General features: G+C 39.5%; 1 protein-coding gene across 2 annotated transcripts in view; it reads right to left on the bottom strand.

Annotated features, from left to right (window-relative positions):
- The window catches only part of SLC26A4 (solute carrier family 26 member 4), a 56294-nt gene that overhangs the window by 24238 nt on the left and 11099 nt on the right, over nucleotides 1-20957 (bottom strand). For both annotated transcript variants that reach the window (XM_077997169.1, XM_028846168.2), the window contains 7 exons: nucleotides 18503-18613; nucleotides 16408-16592; nucleotides 15646-15810; nucleotides 8777-8929; nucleotides 8594-8676; nucleotides 3083-3230; nucleotides 2052-2165 (listed from right to left, as the gene is read on the bottom strand). In XM_077997169.1, coding sequence (XP_077853295.1) covers nucleotides 2052-2165; nucleotides 3083-3230; nucleotides 8594-8676; nucleotides 8777-8929; nucleotides 15646-15810; nucleotides 16408-16592; nucleotides 18503-18613 — 959 coding nt within the window. The remainder of the gene's footprint in view (nucleotides 1-2051; nucleotides 2166-3082; nucleotides 3231-8593; nucleotides 8677-8776; nucleotides 8930-15645; nucleotides 15811-16407; nucleotides 16593-18502; nucleotides 18614-20957) is intronic.

The following is a 20957-nucleotide window of genomic DNA, read 5'->3' as shown; positions in this document are numbered from 1 at the left end:
ACACAAGAAGCCACATAAGAGAAGCCCTGCCAGTTTATTTGTCCATCAGTCCCTGGATTTCAGTTCAGGCACTTAGACTTTTAACCCCAGAATTTAGTATACATTTCAATAATTAAATATCAAGCCATTTCTTCACTCGTTTCATTCTTCAATGCTGAAATCCTGGCATCCTTCATTCCTAAATATAATACATGCCAGTATGTGGCAGGGGGTATTAGCTTACCAGAACACCATTATCCCCCAAACCCTCTGCCAAGGAGGTAACTTTACATGGGCGTTCTTACTGGGACTGCCAGCCCAGGCCTCATTTGAGCCTGGAGGTAACATCAGGAGAATGGACATCAGCAGTTTGAGATGTGCCTGCACCCGCTGAAGACCATGTGCTCTGGAGAGCTTGGCAATGCTCCGTCTCAAATGAAAGCAGCAGAAGCTCCTACTGCTGACAGCTGCAGCCTGAAATGGGCACAGCTTTGGAAATTGGCTCTGACCTCTTCCCCTTGACCACAGATCTCTGGCTATGCCTCCGGATATGAGCTGTATTATTTTACCTGCTCCCTCAGAGCTGGAAATATTTGCAACAAAAAACAAATTAAGAAAAGTTCTGAAAATAAAAATTTTTGTTGAAAAGCAACCCCAAAACTGGAAGAGGCCAATTCTTCCAAGTCTGTCACAAGATCCATTATAAATAGGAAAGGAGCATCACATGTATATTGGGGACAATTAAAGCTCTCCCTGGGCAAGTCACTGTTAGAGTCATTCGTTTTTTCAGTTATTCTCATATATATATGTATATATTTGACACAGAGTCTCGCTCTTGTCATCCAGGCTGGAGAGCAATGGCACGATCTCAGCTTACTGCAACCTCCACCTCCCGGGTTCAAGCAATTTTCCTGCCTCAGCTTCCCAAGTAACTGGGATTACAGGCATCCCCACCACACCTGGCTAATTTTTGCATTTTTAGTAGAGAAGGGGTTTCACCATGTGGCCAGGTTAGTCTCAAACTCCTGACCTCAATGGATCCGCCCACCTCAGCCTCCCAGAGTGCTGGGATTACAAGCATGAGCCACGGTGCCCGACTTACATTTATTTTTTAAGCGTCCCTGCCTTAATAAAACCCATTTGAAGACTGTGTGTGTGCGTGTGTGTGTGTGTGTGTGTGTGTGTGTATGTGTGTTTATTGCACTATGTAGTTTGTTTGTTGTTCTTTGTAGTCTCAATGTACTTCTTACTCCTAAATAATAGTTCTTTTGTGTTGGGAAGATAAGGCCCTCAAGGCACAAGAGACAGAAGCACAATTCCTGAGTCTGTCCCTTGTGGCCATCTGCTTGGTGTGGTCTCTTCAATTGTGTCCTGCTGGAAAGAGTGGCCTTTGAGCATGGCTCCTGAGCTTTCTGAATGCTGAAGGAGGGATTATCCAGAGATTAACTAGGATGCTGGCTTTTTGGCCACCTTGTAAAGGCAACAACTGCAAACCACATTTAAAAGATAAGATTAAACCCACATGCAGAACTTCAAGAACATGAATCTTACTCAGGAAGAAATGCCAAAAATGTTACAACAAAAATATTCTTGGCTAGCAAGCTGTTGTTCTGTTGGACCAAGAGCCCTGGAGGAAGTTCCTGATCCTTGTAAAGGAAATGTGAATAGAGCTTTTCACTTTCCTGAAAATAGAGTAACTCCTAACGCCAGGAAGCATTTTTACTAGGCCATCTGTCTCCCCAGGTAACAAATTAACAAAAATCAGCATCCTTCATTACTGATTCCTTGTCAGTTGTTATTGACCATGGAGAAGCAGGTAAGTGTAGCTACAAGCCCGGTGAGCACTGACACAAATAGATTTGAGAATCGCTGTATCAGAAAACTATACATGTCGTTTTGTTAAGAGATTTTAGGTGAGGGAGTGGAACAAAAGGAATAGGCCTGAGGTGAATCTGATTAGGAAGTACAAGTCTGAAAGGTGAATTGTCCTGCTAAGCTCTGTGCCAGCCTTCCTCGGTTGCCATGACTCAGCTTGTTTTCTGAGATGGATATCACAAGGCTGTTGCTCCTACCTGTGTCTTTCCTCCAGTGCTCTCCTGGACGGCCGTGCGGGACAGAGCAGTGGTGGCCACAAAACAAGAGAAGAATCCTGAGAAGATGTTGCTGATCCCAAAGGCAATGAATTCCTAAGGGAGAGACTGGATGACAATGATCCTACAAATTGAATCTTTGCAAGACCTTCGCTGAGTATTTCAGGAAGTACATTAAGAACGAAAACTCCCATGCCCACCCTGCCTGGTGGTCCAGTTTAATTTTTACCGTGATAGGTACTCGAGGTCCTTGTACGACATCAGGAGTTTGGACTCCATACCATCCAAGAGCGGTGCTCTCGATAATTTTTAAAGTTGACAAGAAATAGCATGTGATCGTTTGCTAAGCTTTTTCACTGCCTAGTGAATGGAATGTCTGCAGCTCTCACATAAGTGTTTTTCTGTGGCTGAATATTCGCTATGAAGCATATTACGACTAGCAGTGCTGTTATTCTGCTTGATTACTAACCATTTAACTGCTGTCATTGCTATACTGTATCTCCAGAAACGTATAGATACAGAACTTGCAAATTTGCAAGCAGTGTGAAATCAGCTTACCTGGCAATGTCTCACATACCTACAAAAATTGCCTGTATATATTAACTGCACAGTGAACCACCTCAATTTAAAGTGGTCACAACTGTTATTAATGTTTGTTGCACTACTTTGTCACATTATAACTGCCATTAAAAATAATTGCCAAGAGGTACTGGGTTACATGAAGAATTCTCTTTCTGACCTAATATGTTCATTTTGAATGTTATTTATGACCTGACTGAATTAGCTCTTTTAAAATCAGTGTTATTTCAACTTATTTCTTTAAAAAGCAAAGTGATGCAGTGTGTCTATTCCAAAATAATTTCTAATTAGCAAACACGAGAGGAAAACCAACCCAATAAGGTCTGGTGAAAAAAATCCAACCCCTTCTTTAACTGACAGCAAAATCTTTTCCATTTATGTTTTTTTCCTGTTTCCAGCCCTATAAAACCAGTTCAGCAAAAGGGCACCCATACCTGGTTCCCATCGATGGCGTAATCATACTTGGTGGCATATACTTTTCCTACTGACACTGCGATAGCATAAGCCACCACAGCGATGGAAAATGATGCAGCCAGCATCTCCGAGAACAGGCTCACAGGTGGAAGTGCAGGAGGCAAAAACCTAGTGAGTTTTTAAATGAAAAATGCTGTGAAGATTTGACCACTATTCTTTTTCCCCATCTCATCAATTGCTATATCCACTCAGTCACATATTAGATATGAAAGTACTTGATCCAAAAGAACAAAAAGCACTTGAAATGCATACATGATAGTAGCAGCTTTTATAATGTTTAATCAGAAGTTGGTGTTATCTCACTGGCTGATTTCTCTGTCCTCTATTTTCGAGCCTACCCATGCTGCCTCTTCTATATCTCTCACATGAATAAATCTGCTGTTACTGATTCTTTAATATCATACAGCCCCATCCATGTCATTTCACATGTTAGTGTTTCTCCTTCCACAATTCCATCTTAAAGGTCTTTGAATTTAAAAGATATTTTAGCCGTAATATGAGATTTACTGTGTATGAAGAGGTATCAGGTCTGTTAAAGAAACAAAGAATGTATGATGCTAAAAGAGCTCAGTGGAAAATCTTTTTTTGAGAGCTATGACATTTAAAATCTTCTTAAGGCAAAAGAGATTAAATTAATGTAATTATCACAATGCTCCACAGTGACTAAAATATCTCAATGATTGTGGAGTCCAATGACTATTGTTTGACAAAACCAGAGCTACCCTACAAACCGTATAAAAAAAATTAACCTGCAGGTTACATCATGAGGTTGTCTCAAATATGAAAATTTGGGACATGGACCTATGTCTTGATGACTCTCCATATGGTGTAATTCCAGAGGCCCCCAGTCATGAAATGTCTCCCCGACCTACATCACTTATGCCTAAAGTTTCTTTAATAAGGACACTACATTTTCCCGTATAATTAGAGAAGAGTGGTAAAAATAAAATAGAAATAAAGTTCTTAGAGAAAACCATAGAGAAAGTTAAACCTAGCAAGCATCCTAGGTATTGTTGAATCCACCTCTCTTGTTTTGTTGATAAAGGAACTTAGACTTGGAAACGTGAAGTGATTTGCTTGAGGTCAGTTAGTGGGTCCAGGTCTAAATGTCAGATATTAGATGATTTCCTACCTAATAAGATCTGTGTGGTTCTCTGCCCTTGCAGCCTTACTCTCCCTACCAGTGAGGTCAATTTTCAGACTCCTTTTCTCCTTATATCCCATCCTACCCCACAAGGAGACTCTGGAATGAACCCCATCTATAGACAGACAGGATGTTGGAAACCCTGATCTAACAGTTGGGTGACTCAGCATCACATCACCTGCTAGTTGGGATGTGACTTGGGACCACACTTCTCAAAACAGGCTCGTGACTTGCTCCTGAGACCCAGTCAACCCTACTTCAGGTCACTTGGACTTGTCAGAGTAACTTTCCAGTTTCACATACAGTTTAGTTTTGATAGCAGCCTAATGCACACTGCCTGCCTGGCTGCCTAGTTCTCCAAATATAACCTGATCCTTGATTATCCAGGGTTGCAAAGTGTAAAGTGCAAAGACTTAAGTCAAAGGACCAGAATCACTCTCAAATGACTTTGGGCATGTTATTTAACCCACCACGTCCCAGTTTCCTCAGCTGCCAAACGGGGACTGTATACTCTTCTCATAAGATTCAATGAGGAATCACCTGTGTAAGTAATTAGTGTCTATACATATAGTAGGTTCTCGGTATATATTGAGAGGACCTAAGTCTGTCATACTCCTGCCACTCATGTCTGCTGTCTTGCTGAACCCTAAGTGTGCCAATTATTTGCCCCAAACCAATTGAAGTCCCAAACCAATTTGCCCCCAAACCAATTGAAGTCCCGTCTGGATATCTTATAATGACCCGTAAGTAAACCTTTTTTCCTTGCCCTTGCCCTCCTTCTGTGGACATAACTCTCCAAATTTTTTGCTCAGTGGGCCTGTTTGGCCCCAGCCAAGCATGTCAGGCTTGATCATGAGACATCACTACCAAGAGCCCAAGGGGAGTGAGCATGTGAACACACACTTATCTGAAAATATGAAGACTAGGAGAAGTGAACCCTGAAGGGCCCAAAATTCCACAAACAGGCCAGTGTCCTAAACAGAATACCAAACAGAATACCACAATACTTCAGACTGGGTCTGAACACTTAGCAAATGCACCACCACTCCAGCTAGAGGAGAAGAGTAGCCCTCAGAAAGCAGCCAGGAAGAAACCCCTGTGGTTTTGTTGACTTTGCCCCTGCGCTACGCTTTCAAGTACAACTGCAAAGCACATACTTTAAAAACAACAGTAGGCCTGAGTTCCCCAAATCAACTAATGGAACCCAGATTGATGGGACAGGGCATGTTCTGTGGGCCACCTATAACCTGATACATGATAAGAAACCTGACAAAAGGGGTCTGTAACAGTGCCTGTAATCCCACCACTTTGGGAGGCCGAGGCAGGTGGATCACCTGAGGTCAGGAGTTTGAGACCAGCCTGGCCAACATGGTGAAACCCCGTCTCTACTAAAAATTAGCCAGGCATGGTAATGTGCACCTGTAGTCCCAGCTACTCAGGAGGCTGAGGCAGGAGAATCACTTGAACCTGGGAGGCAGAGGTTGCAGTGAGCTGAGACCATGCCACTGCATACCATGCTGGGTGACAGAGTGAGACTCTGTTTCAGGAAAGGAAGAGAAAGAAAGAAAGCAAGAAAGGAAGAAAGGAGAGAGAAAGAAAGAGGAAGGAAGGAAGGAAGAAAGGAAAGGGAAGGGAAGGGAAAGGAAGTGAAGGGAAGGGAGGGAAGGAAGGGAATGAAAGAAAGAAAGAGTAATAAACACGACAACAAGAGGACCTCTGGAACTGACGAGGACAGGAGGCAAGATAGTGAATAGGGACTAAAATTTAGAGGACAGAGTCATCAAACTTGTTATGGATTTACACACACACACACACACACACACACACCCCACAGAGATCATGCCACTGCATTCCAGGCTGGGTGACAGAGTGAGACTCTGTTAAAGAAAAGAAAAAAGAGAGTAACAAACATGACTACAAGGGGACCTCTGGAACTGGCAAGGACAGGAGGCAAGAGAGTGAATAGGGATTAAAATTTAGAGGACAGAATCTTGTTATGGGTTTACACATATACACACATGCGCACACACACACACACACAACACTATAACAGAAGAGGTAAAAGAGAAGCCTAGGGTAGGATGAGTAAGGAACTGGACAGATTACGAGTTGCAGATAAGGACCAGTTGCATGAGAAGAGAGGCACATGACTGGCCCTCATAGTGTCTGCTGGTTAAGAAAGCACCCAGGATGAGAGAATGAGTGAATCCTAGAGGGACGCTTAGATGCCGACTGGACAAGGAAAAGTTGTGTGTTTCTACCAGGAAAGGGAGTGGAGGGAAGGGCATGGAGCCACTGTTTTTGGCTGTCCAATGGGGCATTGTTATTGGGGACAGAGTGATCCTAACATATAGTCCCGACCCTCAATAGGATAAAGGGAGCTACCAGCAGCAGCCTTAATGGAGGATTGAAGCAGGGAGGAGATCAAAAGGGGGCATATCACAATCTCTCTGTCCCTCTTCCTTTCACTGTGCTCACCTCAGGGCCACTTTAATACTCTGCTTGCTCTTTTCCAATCTCTCCACCGCACCCTTTCCTTTTCAGGTTTGTTAATATTGTCAGAATTGCTTCTGTGCTACCAAGTGAGATCAGATAACCAAGGCCTTTGTTGGGGCTTGTTTATAATGACATAGGCTTGGGTATTTTATTCCTTCAACGAGTGTTTTCTGAGAGCTTACTGTGAGATGAGCTCTGTGCTCTGGGACAGAGCTGAACAACACAAATGGGGTCACTGCCCTCGTGGAGGAGCTTAAAGTCCCTGGGGCCAGGCAGGTTAGATTAGCTGACCAAGCTGACCAGGCGGTCTGTCAAAGGATTCAGCTTCATTAAACTCAAGGGCGAGAGGCTAGAAATCTGTTCTCAGGAGGAGCGCACAGGAAGGCTCTGCAGAGGACCTGGAGGGATAATTTAGGGCAGAAGAAATGAGTTCCCCAAACCAACTAATGGAACACGGATGGATGGGACAGGGCCTGCTCTGTGGACCACCTATAACTTGATACATCCTAGGAAGCCTGACAAAAGAGATCTGTAAAGTATCTTTTTCTGTAATTGTTTCTAACTAATGAAATCATCTAACTGTTAGATCAGATTTGTTGATCCTCTCTTAAAGAGTTTCTCCAGTTTCCTTGAGGGCAAGAATCACTTGAGGCACTTTTGAAAAATATTAATTCCTGAGCCCATCCTCTGGAAAGCCTGATTCAATAGGTTTCGGGTGGGAACCAGGAATCTGTGTGAAAAAGGATCCCATGTGATTCTTACAAAAAGGTAAGTTTGAGAAACACTATAATGGATAGCATGTAAATTAAGTCCCATGTAGCCTGTGCTTTTTCAAATAGTTTGGAACAGGTATTAGAAGAAATTATAAGATTCATCAAATGGGAATACAGCAGTTCCCTGTAGAATAAGCTCTGGGAATAAGCTTGCCTGAGGAAGTTTCTACTAAGAGAATGGAAAACAAACACTGGTACCAAACAGTGGCTCCGTGCCCTTCCCTTCCCTCCACTCCCTTTCCTGGTAGAAACACTGGTACCAAACTCTTCTAGTCTTAGGGAAAACTAGTACTTCTTGATTAACAGCAAGTCTAGTCTTAAATGTTATGAGTGAATGTTACAAATATAATAAACATCTAGGCTTCCTTTGTAACCCCATATAAGAAAATTATGGTATAGGGGATCTTGTCTACTCTTTGTCTCATGAGAGATCTCACTGGTGTTTTACAACGAGTTGAGGCTTCAGCTGTTTTCATTATCCTTGTCTTACATAGGAGAATCTCCTCAAGTCACAAAACTGGAAGGTGACAAAGATGAATGAAGGACCCTGGTCTTTTACTCTTCTAATTCACCAAACTACCAAACGTTTCTAAAACTTCCCTTGAAGATAATGCATTTACTTATAGGTAGGAGGGATATAATTATTATCTAAAATTGATTAAACTAAATGGTAGAGAGTTTAGGCCAGATGTCCCTGATTCCTTAAGCAGATTGTTCACAGTGCAATAGATATTACTAAGAAATGATTCTATTTATATTATATTATAATGTTATGTATAAGTTTAAATCAGGAGTCTGGTGTTAACTGTACATGTTTGCCATGTTTTAAGAAAATGAAGAAAAAAGGGCATATGGGGCTGCTTTTAAACAAATGGCTTAATGTTTATCTACAAACATACTGTTTGTCTTATGGTTGTTTCTTCAAGGTCACACACAAATAGGACTATTGAAGGAGCATCAGTGGAATGAAGCTTGTAATAAAAGGTTTCATTTAAATAAAAAGGACTGACTTACTGACTTAATGTATTAGTACTATCTAAGAGGAACACCACACTCACCCCCTTGGGATGGATTTAACAATGCCAGCATTGTAATTTTTTTCCAGGTTGGCTCCATATGAAATGGCAGTAGCAATTATCGTCTAAAATAAAACAAAAGATGTTAAAAACTCAATTGGTTTTAATAATTCCTTGCTTGTCAACCAAATAATGCTGAACTTTCTAACTACATATTCTACTTACCACAATTACTTCTATAGGAATAGGGACTGGGATTTTGTGTCTAAACCGATCGTTTAATTCCTTAACTGCCATACAGACGACAATGGTGAGTAATCCAGCAATGAAATCAGCAAGATTGGTATCACCAATATTTTGAAAAATTTCAACCAGCGTCTATAAAAAGAAAATAATTTTATATACTTCCTGCTGCTACACACACACACACACACACACACACACACACACACAAAACCAATTTTCATATGAATCTTCCCACACGAAAAACCATGATATCAGAGTCAAACAACACTCAAAAGTTTCAGTAAAATGATAAAAATGTGTTGGTTGATACGGAGACCATTACATACATATAATTGCTGCAATATATATATACACCAAGTTTTTTATGATCGTTTACTTGGGAAGGAAAAACTGGATGATTTCTACATTCTTATTTTTGCTTCTGTGTATTTTTTATGATAATAATAAAGATGTCTTACAAGAAAAACATGTCATTATAAACATATTACCTTTTACTTGCAGAAAAGCTTTACAAGTTTGTATCTTAAAATGGGCTTCTAGGTGCTATCAAGTAGACTGATTTTTACTATGGTGATATAGCATTGAAACTAAAGGCTGATAAACCTGAAACTCCCAGTTGATCCGTTGGTTGGTTTGTGTGTGTGTATGCATGTGTGTGTGTTTTCTTTCTTTCTATCTTCCTTTTGTCACAATTAGCCAGTATTTTAGGTAAAGTTCTTTCCTAAACCTGAATGATACAGATAATAACCAAAAATAACAAAAAATCCTAAAATACTTCATATGTGGATACAGGTAGACTGATTCATTCTTTATGGCAAAGAAAAGCTATTGAATTGACATACAGGCCAAGCATAAATTTTTGGAAATAAATTTGGTACTTAATTTTATGTATCAAACTTGAACTAAGATAACACTAAAATTTTTTTTGAGCTCTGTTGCCCAGGCTGGAGTACAGTGGCCTCGAACTCCTGAGCTCAAGCAACCTTCCACATCACCTTCCAGAGTAGCTGGGGCTACAGACAGGCATCTATATTTATTTTCTTTATTGTAGAGACTACAATAAATAGGCCATTTTATTTTCGTAGAGATCTGGGTGGGGGGCGGGGGTGGGTGGGCGGTATCTCACTTTGTTGCCCAGACTGGTCTCGAACTCCTGGCCTTAAGAAATCCTCCTGCCCAACCTCTCAAAGTGTTGGGGTTACAGGCATGAGCTACCACAGCTGGCCAAAAAAAAAAATCTTTAAGTAGACAGATGAATCAATTCAAGAAAAACTAGTTTTGTTTCGTAAATAGGAGACTTCTGGGAATCCAGGGTGTTTTCAAGGAAATTAGCAAGCAAGAATCCCAGGGAAGAACACTAATATCTTTGTTATATTAACCTCAGTCCTATAGAAGGCATTATTAAAGAGGGTATCTTTGAGACAGTTCTTTGAGACAGTCTCCCAGTGAAGAAAACTTTTCTTTAAATGAGCTTTTTTATAGACATATTTTATAGGAAGATAAAAGAATGGAGCATCTTATAGTTTATCACATGTATTTTACTTATTTTCACAGATAAACTACTTTTAAAATAATTATAATGATAATTTGATGACAATTATGTATGAACTGAATGAACTTTAAGTACTTAATGAACCGTAAGTAATCTAGGAGTCACTTTGCCAGCAACCTCAACTCTCTGGAACACAATCAAGAAGAGTAAGGGAATGGGGGAGAAGTTATTATGCAAGCAGAATACCTCCCACCAAGCCCTTGGACTAGAGTCTGGGCATTTAACTTGTAGGAAGACTCTTGAACTTTCACTCCAAGGGTACTTTTGCTCTCACTTGAAACCCGGTACTAACAAATTCACCCTGTCTGCTTTTCAGAGTCACTGAAAATTGCTAAAGGCAGATACACTGACAGAAACAAGATGATGCAGGGGACAGCAGAGTGAAAAAGAAAATGGGATAACTACCACCAGCAGACACAATAACAAGAACTTAGGGCATTTAACACAGGAGCAAACAGCCCCACCTACCCCAGAGGCTTGAAAGTTATCATTGCGGTTTGGTCCTTTACATAATCAGATTTCTGATGGATGACCCTGATTAATTCATGAGCTAGGCATCACATTTTGATGAATTGTCTATTCATTAAAAGTGTACTTTTCAACTGAAGATGCAAAAATTGAAACTTGAAAAACAAAATATTTGGAATCACTATCCAAATCACACAAACATTTTTACCTTACAAAAATAATCACTACAGGATTCCAGTTTAATCCATGAGAATCACTTAGACCTTTGAATAAAAAGTATGTCTGGTGGATTAAAAGTATAACATGAGGTTCAAAAACCAAAATCAGTTTATATTACACAATTGCATCATGCAAGGCATCTGAGTATATAAATAAGTTGCCTACATATTAAGTAATCATTCAGAATCTTTTAAGACAAGCTCTATGATAGGAAGTTTAATCTGTGTAGAAATAAAACTCACCATGTAAACTGAAATAGTCAGATTATACTTAACAACATAGAAATTAGACTCTACAAAAACACTGAACAGTACTTCTAATTTAGTTTACTGTTAAAATACCATAAATATGTTAATAGTATGGATACCCATGTGATTCTGTGTTTTAGCTTAGTATTCCAAATAATTCAAATTATGATAATGAACTTTTTGGTAATAGATAATATTTTACTGTATTTCCTGCTGTGTTTGGACAATTTTAGGACAATTTCATTTAGCTAACTTCTTTGTTCTTGCCCAGGATTACCTGAGTTTATGAAGCCATAAGAAAAAAATTATGCCCAATAATATGTATGAGAAGATTGATCTGTTTACTATTGGAGTTGAATTTATTTTTGTTTATTTTATCTCCAAGAATATCACAAACCCTTCACAACCACCTTTTGCTGTCAGGCGTTTCCTTGCATATCTTTTGTGTATACATGTATAGATCAATCCTTAAAGTGTTACTTTAATATAATGGTATAAATTTTACGTACTGAAATAGGTACAAAGCAGCAAATCTAATCAAGCTTAGTGGTGGCTTTCAAAGCTCTCACCCTTGTCTACTGAGACAAACCATTCAAACTGAATGGTGGGAAATCAACCCCTAAGTGGACTGGGATTTACTTAGATAACTTAGTAGCTGCATAGTAGTATCAAGGATATTAACTAATTCTAAATTGCTGCCAATACCCTGTCATTCTCCCTTCTACCTCCTACATCCAGTATCTCTGGCATTTGTAAATTAACTTATTTCTTTTTCTCCTAATATTTCTTCCTCTATTTCTTTTCATTCATTATTTCTAGTTGTCAGTGCCTCTTTGGGGGAGAGGGTAGGACAAACCAAAGTGCAACCTTAGAACAAAGATTAGTTAACATTTCAGGTAAAGTATTTTACAACAATCTTACAGTCTTTCCTGCGAGAGTCCTCTACTACTCTGCATTTATTGAAGGATTCTTTCATGTATAATTGCAATGGTAATATCATAAGCAAAATTCTCTGTTCAGAGACTAAGCCGCTCACTCAACCCTATGCAATCATTTTCAGACGTGCTGAATCTTTTTTTTTTTTTTTTTTTTTTTCAGAAGAGTAAACTTATATTCACCACCACATAGGGATGATTGAAATACCTTCTCCAACTTGGCTGGCCTGTAAGGAGTTTCTTGCAAAATTCTATGCTGTATGCTAAACTGAGACTTCAATAAAAATATGCAACAGGAAATAAGTTACATAATGACTGCACTTGGTTTAAAAACTATTTTTGATCTTGGTCTAGTGGTTCATGGTCATTTTTGTCCCTGTCAAAGTGAAATCATTTGCAGAAAGTTTCTTCTTAAACATAATCCTATGAGAGCAGAAGAACTATTTCTCCTGTTCTGCAAGGGTCCTACAATGGCCATGGACCCAGGTCAACGATTAGTTTGGACCTCCTGTGATCTGTGTAGATGAAGGCCTAGCAATGTTTGCCTAATGAGGTGAGTATACTCAGTAAGAGATGTCTTGGTAGGTTAAGGAGTCACTGGGTTTGTATAGGGAGTGAACAGTGCCTGGCACATGGTAAGTATTCAATATATGTGTATTGAATAGATAAACTGAATGAATGAGAATGAAGGAATAAATGAATGAACATTTGATGAAGAAAATGTAAAAGTAAGTAAAAAGCAAGATGTGCCAGGGGCTGCAAAAGTTACAGAGCCTGTCCAAATAAGGCAGTCAGAGGTCTCAAAAAGAACTAAGGATTGGCCAGGTGCAGTGGCTCACACCTATAATCCCAACACATTAGGAAGCTGCAGTAAGAGGATTGCTTGAGGCCAGGGGTTCAAGACCAGCCTGGGCGACATTGCAAAACCCCTGTCTCTACCAAAATAAAATCTTAAAATTTTTAATTTTAATTTTAAAATATGGGCTGTACATGGTGGCTCACTCCTGTAATCCTGGAACTTTGGGAGGCCAAGGTGAGAGGATCACTTGAGCTCAGGAGTTCGAGACTAACCTGGGCAACATAGCGAGATATTGCCTCTACTAAAATTCAATAAAGAAAAAGAAAATTAGCCAGGTGTGGTAGTGCATGCCTGTAGTTCCAGCTACTCCAGAGGCTGAGTGGAAGAATTGCTTGACACAGGGAGATGGAGGTTGCAGTGAGCTATGACTGTGCTACTGTACTCCAGCCCGGGCAATGGGGCAAGACCCTGTTTCAAAAAAAAAAAAAAAAAAATTTTTTTTTAAATAGAAAACTGAGGATTTGACAGGAAAAATATACCAAGAATGACCCATATAATGCTGAATCAAAAACTTTTGCTAATGTCTTCTAATAGGCTGGGTCCCAAGGAAATGAACGGTGAACTTCATGGGGTCTATTCATCTGTGATAATAATAATAATAAACTCATTTCTTACTATGTGCCAGATATTGTGCTAAGTGCCTTGCACATATTTTCTTTCTCAATCCTCACAGCTCTAAGAGGTAGTTACTATTACGACTCCCATTTTACAATTGAGGACACTGAGGCTTAGGGAAGTTGAGTATAAATATCACAGGTAGTGGGTGGAGAACCAAGATGCCAACTCAAGTCTGTTGAAGTTCAAAGTCCGTGATCTTTTTTGTTTGTTTTTGGTTTTTTGTTTGTTGTTGCTGTTATTGTTGTTTGAGATGGGGTCTCACTCCCATCACCCAGGCTGGAAGGCAGTGGCATGATCTCGGCTCACTGCAGTCTCAACTTCCTGAGCTCAGGTGATCCTCTCACCTCAGCCTCCCAAGTAGCTGGGACTACAGGTGTGTGCCACCATGCATGGCTAATTTTTTTGTATTTTTAGTAGGGACAAAGTTTTGTCATGCTGCCCAAGCTGATCTCCAACTCATGGGCTCAAGTGATCCACATGTGTCAGCCTCCCAAACTGCTGGAATCACAGGCATGACTCACCACATCTGGCCTCATGATCTTCATCACTATGTGATTCTGCCTCCTGTGTCTATTCTCATTGCTTAGAGTGGTACCTGGCCTGCAGTAAGCACTTGGTAATATTTGTTGAATGGATGGAGTGTAATAGTATGGGATTATGGCACTGTTATGAAATTGAGCAATTCCTGACAACCTCACTGTACATGGCCTTACATTGTTTTAGAAGCCAATAGGTGGGACTTTAAAGACTCAAACTCCATTCTTAATGTTGACACATTGTTTTTGTATGATATCATTCCCCCAAGCTAGGATGACATCATGTTACTATTATCACCATTTTTCAAGCATCAATAACATGCTTTATATAGAACACATTTTTAGATCCAAAACCTTTTTCAAATCTAATTAGTGTGATCTACATCCTGCTTTTGCATTTCTTTTGCATGGTGAATCATCTCTGAATTTAATGTTCCTTTTCATCTATAATTGTTGAGACGTTTACATTATGCATTTTATGGACTCTCATGGTTAGAAAAAGCTTTTAGAGATACATCTCCAATCATTTCATTTCACCAATAAAAAAGATGCCTTGAAATAATCATTTCAAATAACTCCTTTATTTAGAGTACTTGTTATGTACCAGCCCCTGGGCCAAGTGCTTATCTATTCTTATTTAACAATCCAATGAGGTATATACTATTACTAACCCAATTTTGCAGAGAAGGAAACTGAGGCATGGTGATTTGCTCACGTGGCTAGTAGACAGTAGAGCCAGAATTTGAATCACAGTCCATCCAGTTTTAAACCTGAGCTTTCAATTAGCACCCTAACCCTACATGATGTGTCCAGGGTCACTTACCTGTTAGAGACAAAGCTGAGGCTAGAAATCAAGTCTGTTATATTCCAGAGCAGCCTTTAATTCATTAGACCACTTTGTTTTCATTAATGTTTTTAAGTACAATAGTATTTCTAGAGAAGTAACCAAATGTTTTCAATGGCTCCCAAAGTATTCATAGAGAAATGTGGGGTCTCCAGATTCAAGTTTTGTTTTGTTTTGGTTTTGGTTTTGTTTGAAACAGGTTCTTGCTCTGTTACCCAGGGTGGAGTGCAGTGGGGCAATCACAAATCACTGCAGCCTCAACCTCCGGGGCTCAGGAGATCTTCCCACCTCAACCTCCCAAGTAGCTGAGACTACAAGTGTACACCACTACACCCAGAAAATTTTTGGATTTGGGGATTTTTTTTTTTTTCTTTAGAGATGACGTCTCACCATATTGCCCAGGCTGGTCTCAAACTCCTGGACTCAAGTGATCTGCCCACCTCAGCCTTCCAAAGTGCTGGGATTACAGGTGCAAGCTACCACGCCCAGCCCAGACTCAAAGAGAGAATGAATACAGTTGTTTCTGGAATGAACAGTGACCCATGCCTGGAGCAAGAAGCAACACTTACATAGATAATGGAGAGAACTCCATTATAGTTTTTGGTTGAAACATTGAGGACAATCTTTAGCTGTGAGACCAGCACTTGGAAGGCAGCAGCTGTTGTGAAGCCACCAACCAAAGGATCTGCCAAGTACCTCACTATGAATCCAATCTGCAAGCCTCCAAATATCAACTAGGATAAGAAAAAGGAAAGAAAAATTAAACGTTTGCCTGAGATAGAAACCAACTCTCTGGAAATATTAAATCAAGCTTAATACCAATGAAAACACTAGTAGCCTACCTATAGCACAAAAATACTTGTAGAAAAAAATATGAATTTCTTAATGCCTTATCACTCCCCTACCTCCACCACTCTAAACTTTGAAAACGATGCGTAATAAAAACCTTGAAGTATTTCTATACATGTACTCAGAAAAGCAAAAATCCATAGCTTATTTCTATGGCTTTCAGTCCTGTGTCTCTGCTCACCAGAACACTTTTTTCTCATTTATGGATTCCCATATACTTCCCTTCTCTCATCCTCAATTGAATCACACATGTTCTTCTGTGCTTTTTTCTGTCTCTGACTTTGATGATAAGTGAGTCTTAATAAGTGGAGACTTGCTGACTATTTTAGCATCTGACCTAAAACAACGTAATTTATAAAATAATTTTGGGTTCCAGAAAATTACTTTGTTTTGTTTTTAGAAGAATCTTTAAGTCTATATGCTTTAAAGTTAACTTCAAATAAAAATTACACCAATCTATATTTTACTTGTAAGTTCATTACCTGTATGATTCCAACCAGCAGAGTCAGGGCACTGGCAATCAGGACTCTAGCTGTATCTCTAGTTGCAGTGTCTATCATGGTAGTATTTAACACAGTTCCATTGCTGCTGGATACGAGAAAGTGTTCGTTGGGGGCCATGCTCAGAACAACAGATCCCACCATTAAACTCACCACTGGAAAAGGTCCTGGGGAAAGAAAAGTCTCTAACAATTAATCAGTTATTAATCACAAATGTTCAATGTGTCTACATAGGATTTAAAAGATGTATAAAAGATTTAGCTGTGACTAGGAAAATATTGTTTGTTCATGAAAGAAGCTAAGTCGGACCCAGTGACTCACATCTGTAATCCTAGCACTTTGGGAGACTGAGGTGGGAAGATTGCTTGAGCCCGGGAGTTCCAGACCAGCCTAAGCAACATAGTAAAACCCCATCTCTACCAAAATAAGACAAAAATTAGCTGGTGGTGCGCGCCTATGGTCTCAACTACTTGGGAGGCTGAGGTGTGGGGATTGCTTGAGCTAGGGAGGTGGAGGCTGCAGTGAGCTGAGATCACGCCACCACACTCCAGCCTAGGTGACAGAGCCAGATCCTGTCTCAACAACAACAACAAAAAGAAACTAAAAAAGCAGATATCTTGAGGCATTCACGACCCAGAAACAGGCGAGAGAGACATGTAGGTAGATTATCATGATACAACATTCAGGATGCTTTGTGAGTATATCAAAAGGTTGTCTAACCTGTCTATGTGTGATCCTCATGTGTATGGGTCGTGGGGACGGGGATGAGAGTTGTCAGGAAAGGCTTTCTGGCAAAGGTGGCACATACATTGAGTGTTTACTTATTCTACTCAACTTTTGTTTCATATAATCTCATTAATTTCCTAAGTGTCCAATGTCCTAATCTCTGTGGATCTGAGTATCTTGATCAATATCACAGGGTCCAAGTTAGGATTTAAAAAAATAGCAAAGGAGTATGAAGTTTCTCTTTTAGTAAGACAAAACATTTTTTCATATCAAATGTCAATCTGTAAGATTTTATATTTTTAAAAAATATTATTTTTTTCCAGCAACTGCTCCGTTTACTACTGTTATTTTTATCCATGATGATGATGATGATTCTACCCTTTCATCATGGAAGCCTTTATGGTTTTGAGGTCCCAAAACCCAGCCCCAATCACCTGGAATATCTCAATGTATAGAATACCAAAGAGAAAAATCAGCTTCCATGTTCCTCATCCAAGCATTCAACACTAATTGATTCTCCAAGGTGAGGAAGTTCTTTCAATCAGTAACCTCTTTCTGATCTCATTCTCAGGAAATACAACTAAGGACAAAAACATGGGTTGGGGATAAAGTAGATGGTTGCATTTATTTCAAGAGGATCATTGAGGTAGACATGTCTAGCCAGCAGATGGATGTAGGAGCAAAATTTTCTCTAGTATAAATGTCAAAGTCACAAAATAGCATTAAAACACTCATTTACTAGGACATTCTAACAAATGAGAATTCAAATTTTAGGAAGAGCAGTAAAACTTATTATAAGCCATACCAAGAAAGAAGGCCAAGCTTAGCTTCTAAACTGTTTTAGTAAGATTTTGCCAGTCTTCTAATATTAGTGATTTAAAATAAGTATGCTCTTCAATTAAATCATGAATATGTATTTGATGAACATACTTAGTAATTTCTAAGTTAATCCAGTAAAATGGTAGGTTCAAAGACCTTGTGTCATTTTTACCCTGTCATTTTGACTCCAAAAATGGAGTCAAATTTATCACGTTTTTAAAAACCAAAACATGCTAAAATGTTAAGGTAGGCTGTCATTTTCAGTTTCTCAATTTTTCCTCTTCATTAAAAAAAGTTACCTAACACCATTGAATAGAAAAAGTAGGCAAAACACTAAAATCCCATTTCCCTGAGAACATTAACAAAGATATATTAGGTTGGTGCAAATGTAATTGTGGTTTTCACAATTAAAAGTATAACGGTGAAAACCACAATTACTTTTGCTCCAACATAATAGAGGCATAATGCACTTAATATAGCCAAAACACTTTAAGCATGAGCAAATATAATTGTAAAATATGCTTATAATTACCAACTGAGATATGTCTTGATGTTCCAAAGATAAAGTATGTCAGGATAGGGAAAAAAGCAGAGTAGAGACCATATCCAACAGGAACTGCAGCTAGTAGGGCATATGCCATCCCTGCAAGCACATCCAAAGTGATTACATTCACAAACCAAAGTTAAGGTATGCAGAAAGTCCTCAACTTACAATGGTTCCACTTATGACTTTGACTTTATGATGGTGCAAAAGCAATATGCATTCAGTAGAAGCCATACTTTAAGTAACCATACAACTATTCTCTTTTTCACTTTCAGTACATTATTCAGTAAATTACATGAGATATTCAGTATTTTATTATAAAATAGGCTTGTGTTAGATTATTTTGCCCAACTGTAGGTTATTATAAGTGTTCTGAGCACATTTCAGGTAAGACAGCCTAAGCGATGATGTTCCATAGGTTAGGTGTATTAAGTGCATTTTTGACTTAAAATATGTTCAACTTGCAATGGGTTTATTAGGACATAACTCATGATAAGCAGAGGAGCATCTGTCTTTCTACTGCACAAAGAAGGGCCTTTACACAGATACTCTCAATTTACAGTTTCAACAGATCAGCCTGTTCTGAGTTGGTCTCCTTATTTTGCATACAGACTTGCTATGCTAGGATGCAGAACAGGATCCAAATCACCTGGAACAATGATTGCATCTACAAACATCACCTGCTCAGATGAATTGACTCAATTGATCAGTAATTCAGTCGTCCACTAATCAGATCAGTGGGAAAAAACAATCAAGTCCATTGTTGATTAAAAACTTGGTCAGGCCCGGTGTTCCACACCTATAATCCCAGTGCTTTGGGAAGCCATAGGCAGGAGCATCAGTTGAGCCCAGGAGTTTGAGACCAGCCTGGAAAACATAGCAAGACTCCATCTCTACAATAAAATGAATGAGCCCGGCATACTGGTTCATGCCTCTAGACCTAGTTATTAAGGAGGCTGAGGTGGGAGGATTGCTTGAGCCCAGGATTTGAGGTTACAGCGAGCTATGATCGTGCCACTGCACTCCAGCCTGGGCAACACAGCAAGACCTTGTGTCTAAAAAAGGAAAAAAAAATTGGTCGATTCAGTCCAAAGGCTCAGACCAGTTTTGCACAGAGGCAGTTGTGTCTGAGCTCAGTGTTTCTCTGCGTTCTGAGGGACACAGTCATTGTTACCCTGCCCTTTCTCCTTTCTCGGTGGGGGAAGAAAAGTTAGATCTAAAGAAAAAAAATATGATAATTATACACAGCAGCAGACAAGACAACGCTACCCTAATGAAGTTGACCAACGCCTCCACTAGGCAATGCCAGCAGCCCCCAGACCCATGAATTTCTGGCTATAGAGAAATCAACATTCTAGTTTACATGAGGGTTAGAAGAGGATAATGACATTCTTTTCCTTGGTTAAATACTTAGATAGTCAGCATATCTTGCTCCGTTTTACCTCCTCACCCTTCACTCACTCACAATGAGAGAAAATCAAGCCTTTTGACCCTTGAGTCATTAATAAGGAATTATGTTTATAGTAGTTTATTAAAAATGGCAACAGCCTGAATATGCTGGCCCCCACACACTCAATATTACTTATCAGAGGAATGTCCCCAAGCGGGGAAGTGGTTAACTAAGTTATGCTTCATACTCCGTAATTCTATGAAATAAAATTGATGTGATGCTCAGAAGTACATTCACTAACATGGAGAGATATGAACTAAAAAGGAAAAAAGTGAGTAAAATCAAGATTCAAAACTGATAGGTATGTACGCTCCCACTTTTGTAAAAAATACACTCCCATTCCAGCCTGTGGGAGTGTATGCATTAAAAAATCGGGAGGGGCCGGGCGCGGTGGGTCACACCTATAATCCCAGCACTTTGGGAGGCCGAGGTGGGTGCATCACGAGGTCAGGAGCTCAAGACCACCATGGCCAAGATGGTGAAACCCTGCCTCTACTAAAAATACAAAAATTAGCCAGGTATAGTGACGGGCACCTGTAATCCCAGCTACTCAGGAGGGTAAGGCAGAGAATTCCCTGAACCCAGGAAGCAGAGGTTGCAGTAAGCCGAGATCGCGCCACTGCACTCCAGTCTGGGCAACAGAGCAAGACTCCATCTCAAAAACAAGAAAAAAAAATCTGGAGGTATTTTGAATGTAATACGAAGGAATTCAGATATACAAGAAACACAATACCCAATGAATAATACAATAAACTTTCATGTATCCATAATCTAGCTTACGAAATAAATTACTGCCAATGCAGTGGAAACTCTCAGTATATTCTTCCTCAATCACATCCTCTTTCCTCCCTCCACCCTCAGAAGGCAACAATTATCCTGAATTTGGTGCTTATTATTTCCAGATATTTCTTTATACTTTTATATAGATATGTATTTATGTGACTAGAAAGATATTTACTAAAATATTGATGGGTTATCTGTATGGTAGGATCA

Source organism: Macaca mulatta, chromosome 3 (genome assembly GCF_049350105.2).
Source record: "Macaca mulatta isolate MMU2019108-1 chromosome 3, T2T-MMU8v2.0, whole genome shotgun sequence".
NCBI classification, from domain to species: Eukaryota; Metazoa; Chordata; class Mammalia; order Primates; family Cercopithecidae; genus Macaca; species Macaca mulatta.
Note: the sequence above shows the minus strand (reverse complement) of the source record. Positions and strands in the feature narration are given on the sequence as shown.